This window comes from Primulina huaijiensis, chromosome 10 (assembly GCF_012295235.1).
Source record: "Primulina huaijiensis isolate GDHJ02 chromosome 10, ASM1229523v2, whole genome shotgun sequence".
Classification (NCBI taxonomy): Eukaryota; Viridiplantae; Streptophyta; class Magnoliopsida; order Lamiales; family Gesneriaceae; genus Primulina; species Primulina huaijiensis.
In genome coordinates, this window is record NC_133315.1 from 2,992,854 (window position 1) to 2,998,030 (window position 5,177).

The 5,177-nt window shown below is 31.4% G+C and overlaps 1 protein-coding gene across 1 annotated transcript; it reads left to right on the forward strand.

Moving 5' to 3' along the window:
• The first annotated feature begins 2,258 nt into the window (after positions 1-2,258).
• On the forward strand, positions 2,259-3,832 carry LOC140986970 (protein JOKA2-like). Its single transcript, XM_073455392.1, has 2 exons — positions 2,259-3,394; positions 3,473-3,832. The coding sequence occupies exon 1, from the start codon at positions 2,399-2,401 to the stop codon at positions 3,083-3,085; it is 687 nt and encodes a 228-aa protein (XP_073311493.1). The 5' UTR covers positions 2,259-2,398; the 3' UTR covers positions 3,086-3,394; positions 3,473-3,832.
• The last annotated feature ends 1,345 nt before the right edge of the window (positions 3,833-5,177 follow it).

Below are 5,177 nucleotides of genomic sequence, written 5' to 3' on the forward strand. Positions count from 1 at the left end.
TTTTTTTTTTTTTTTTTAATTTTAAATTTCCTGTTGCAAATGATATTATTTTGGTGAGGATTATTTGTATTTAGACTCTTGTTTGCTGCTGAGAATTATAGCTGCAAACATCAAAATTTTGAGCAAGTACATGATTTCCATGATGCCCTTGTAAATCTAGCGTCCCAATTGCTCTTCAACGTGATCATAGCGATACTAAATGTAACAACTATTGCGATTATGTAAATCCAATTTTCTCTTCATAATTGCCTCTAAAAAATGCGTGGCTTTATTTTATTTTATTTTTTAAAAAAATTCATGGCTTTCTGTTGTAAATGATTTTCTACCTCAAATATGAGATTGTTACGTTTAAAAACATTTGAAGCACACATTACAATGTAAGTATGCTATTGGTAAAATATTGCAGAATGAGATGATTAGTAGTCTGTTTCTGAATTATTATTATTATTTTCAAAAATATTTACTTGCAATAATTATATTATAAAATTAAAAATATTTTGCATATATATATATATATATATATGGAAAAGAAAAATGATTACTTAAATTTTGGCAGAGGGAATATTATTTATTTTTTTCTACCCAAGAATTGAACTTCTTTGTTTAAGATAATATTATCCAGCCATTGTGTTTCTGACTTTTGGCGATTCGAGCGATCACAGTTTTAGAATAGTAGGATAGGACTAAAAAATGTACTAAAACACAAAATACTTAGAGCTTTCTCGGGTAATTATCACCAAAAATTTTTCCAATTGATTTAATTCTATTTGCAATCTTAAAATTTCAAAATTCAAAATTTAGGAAAATAATTTTTTGGTCCAACAACTTTCGCTATTTTGGATTTTAGTCAAAGTTGTTAAATTTCGATTTTGGTGCACTGACTTTTATTTTTTAGATTTTAATCTTATTTCAATATATATAATGTTGACGTGATATCAAAATATTTTGACATGACATCAAAAAATATTCGTGTGACACCAAAATCATTTACTTATCATATGTCACTTCAACAATTTGATAAAAATGAAAAAAAATTAAAATTTAGTGTATCAAAATCCCAAATTAAACAAAGTTAGTGGACCTAAAAAATTTTATTTTCCCTTACAATTTTATGTCTAAGAAATTTAAATTTAATATGATGGGTTAATGACCCAATTTAATTATTCAATTCATTATAAAGGTCCATGCCCCCAATTAAATTATTCAATTCATTATTGAGGTCCAAATTAATTATAAAGGCCCAAGCCCGCTAGACACTCCAAAAACAATCTATAAATAGGAGATGATTCTCATTATCCAAAGGGGATGATTTTATGCTTAAACTTTTTAGCTCTCAATTAGCATATTTAAATTGTTTTCTGACTTGAGCGTCGGAGTGTTTACGCCGGGCAAACCCCGGCACCTCTGACGTTTGTTTGTGACGCAGATGATAACCCACAAAGATTTCTCTCCACCAGTTACTTGGACCCGTTTACGAGCTAGCTAGAATATCCTTTTACGATTACTTGAATTCGTTTACGAACCTGCAGAGTAATTTGGATAATCACAATTTTTGACTACATCATAATAGTTGATTACTTACAGAGCTAAATTCAATTAAAAAAAAAAAGATTCGTGAGATTAGAATTTGAATGCATCAATAAAAAAGTAAAACCTCTTCTCAAAAAAATAAAAAAAAAAAAAAGTAAAACCTTAATAGAAATATCACAGATTTGGAAACTAACCAGAAATACAGAAAATAGAAAAATAAAGTCACACTCCGAACTCTGACCTCACGTTTGCACGAGACTGCATGAAATCTTTATCTCAGATTTCCTTTGCGTAATCTAAAGAAAATATACTTCTCCCATTTCTTCTCCGAATTTCTGGTTATTATATAATTTTTTCAATGTTGAAGAACGGCTTTTGATTCGTGAAGTCCAGAAGCCATGGATGAAGCTTATACAATAGTGATCAAGGTTGGAATATTTTTGTTATTTTCTTTAATTTTCGATTGCTTGATGGTTGTTGTTGCTGTTTTTATGGTGAGGAGTTGATGTTATGGGTGAGAAGGCTACATGGCTGTCTGTTGTTTTTGTGTTTTTAACTGTTTTTGTTGAAATCTGTAGCTAATGCGGATGAATGTTCTTTGATGGTAAAGATCTTGAGATTTGGCTTTTGTTTCAAAATCCTGAGAACACATGAACGAGTTTACGGATGAATTACCTTTTGTGTTTCTATGTAAATTAATGTTATGTTCATATGTTCATGCAATTAATCATCGAACTATTGGGCTCGCTATTTAGCCATTATTAGCCATATATCATTTGAGTTTTGCTTTCTTACTGGTATATCTGAACTGGGTGTCAACTTGGATGGACTAACGTTAACTTATACTGACGAAGACGACGATGAGGTGATGCTCGTTGATGATGATCTCCGTGATATTGTGAAGCAGAGGCTGGAGCTTTTACGAATTACTGTCAAGCTGACTGCTGAAAAAAATGCCACAAAGTATTATTCAAGTGGAAGTTCTACTCCCTTGAAATCACCTCCGGTGCAGAAACCGTTTCAATATACTAAAACTGCTCTGGAGCCTCTATGTGAGACTCTTGTGAAGCTTTCGACTAATTTGGCATCTAAAGCGTCGACCTCCACACCCGATATTAAGAGTCTCGTTAACTACTTCTCAGACGTGAGCTCGTCCTACTTGGCCTATATTTCAGAGTTCCAACCTAGAATGCAGACTCCCACTGATAACTTTGTAATGAAAAGCTCGGAAACATCCAAGGCTGATGCTGCCCAATCAATGGTTCGATTAAATGTTGGATTTGAAGGGTTCATCAAGCAAAATGAGAGCATGGAAAAACTTGAACTGCTGGCAACCGTGATAGACAATTCTGTGAAACTTGGTTATAAAAGTGTAGTAAGCATAAAGGCTTCTTCTGCAACTGGACCTGGTTTAAATGATGTGGGACTTGACTCAAAAACTATCAATGCTGGCTGGCCAGTGAGGGATTCTTTGCAATATATATTCCCTTGTTTCCTACTTGTTAGAATCGAATCGATTGGATTATTGTTCAGAAAAGTTCGAGCAGATCAGTGAATGTTTTTCGAAGGATAAGTCTTCCCTGAGATCGTCTCACTGTCTGTCTGTTGCAAACAAAGATTGGTTTTCTGGGATGATTGAAGTTTCCAGTAATGTTCCGGTAAAAAATGCAACCAGTCCTAAACCTGAATTAGACCTCGTCAATCCTAGTTCAAAGAAAAATGCCTCAGCTTCTCCATCGCGTCCTGCTCATAGTGCTGTTAAACTTTGTCGAAAGGATGATCTCTCCAAAAGCTGTCATTAGGATTATTTCGGCGATGGCTGTGGGGCTGATCCTATATTTGGCCTTAGGTTCAGGTCAAAAGTGTGAGTATGATGAGTATAGTACATCTACTTGTTTGAGTTAAATTTGTGACACTAATGAGTTCACTTCTCCCCCTGCAGAAAGGAGGATTATGATCTGTGCATCCTCTGTTTTTCGAGGAAGGAAAATGATAGTGACTATATTCGAATGGATCGCCCCGAGGACGATCACCACCAAGTGTTTAACTGATTCTGTATGCATATATATTACCATTCCATTGTTCAAATTTCATCTTTCTTTCGAACTGATTTTCTTCTGAAATGTCTCGCTTGTTCTTAACAATATGATATATTTATATATACCCGTTTCTTTTGCATAAATGTCTTGGATCATCCGAAAGAGAACTTTCATGTGAATCTTCAAAGTCATCAAGCTCCAAGAGTGCACAAGAAATTTCTCAGCTGTTAAGAGATCATCATTGTCTTGAAAAAGAATTAATTTTGGTTGATGGTGATGTTTCATTTGTGAGGTTGTTTGATTCTTCTATGAACGTTTTAGTTGTTACATTCTTTCCATCATATACTTTCTTTTCCACTGCACCAACACTGGTTTTTCTTACGTGTTTATGACCTCACTCACACGTACTTTAGAAAACTTCCTAAGAGTCACTCATCTCAATTGTCCAAAGTCAAGTACGCTTAACTTTAGAGTTTTTAAATTATCAGCTCCCAAAAAGAATATACACATTACTTCTCAAATCTTTTGTGTCTTTCTCAACTATACATTTTCATATCTGTATAGTCATGGAATCTTTTCATTCTAGTACGATTATCACAATTATAAATTATTTTCTATAATTTATAATTGTCAATTATATAACTTGAAATGTTGGAAAGCATTTATAAATTTCTGTGCAGATATGTATATTTCAGTTGTAGTATTTAACCTTAATTTCATTAAAGAAATTAGACAAATGACAACACAAAAAGTAATCCATTCGTGAATCGTGCCTTGAACAATAATAAAAAAAAAGGCAAGAAGCATTACACTTCTAAAAACAATTATAAATTGTCTTATTAAATACGAAAATAAAGCGAGGTGTTGAAAATTAATATTTGAATATTGGATATTTGAATGTTGAAAATAAGAAAGTTGAACGTTAAAAATAAGAGTTGTAAATATTTGAAATTAGTGTGTGATGATGAATGTAATGATGTAATTATTTTTGGATTATTTCTAAAGATTTTCTATAAATATATATCTCATTTGTGAAGAAAATCACAATTGAGTTGAGAGAAAATTATTATAAAGTGTGTAGTGTGATAATTTTGAGAGTTTGAGATTTTTACTTTTTATCATAAATTTTTACTTTTTCATAACACGTGGAAAAATATAAAAAAAAATTGTCATTTATTGAAGCATAACACAGAACACGTTATATTCATACTGAAATTTGCAACGAAATTTTTTTTAAAGGAATTTTCAAAACCAAATTTAAGTAATTGAAATTAAAATGTAATGCTTAAATTCGATTTATTATATCACTGGTCATAAGACTGAATTATCTTCGGTTCAAGAAAATCCGAGAACAATAATATATTTTTTAAATAACCAACCAAATTGTGGTTATTGACATTAATAATACATCTTAATTTTTTTTTTTAAAATTTTTTTATTTTTGATAACATTCTGATAATAATAAATAATACTATTATTTGTTGACATCACATGTATCTAAGAGTACACTAAGTAATACATTTGTGGGCATTGGTCTACGTAAGCAATCAAATATTTTACATTTCATAATCAAATATATCATCAATCAAATATTTTTATGTCTCACGG

What these genes read in the sequence shown, in the direction of transcription:
- LOC140986970 (XM_073455392.1), top strand. Translation starts at nt 2,399, where the DNA reads ATGCTCGTTGATGATGATCTCCGTGATATTGTGAAGCAGAGGCTGGAG.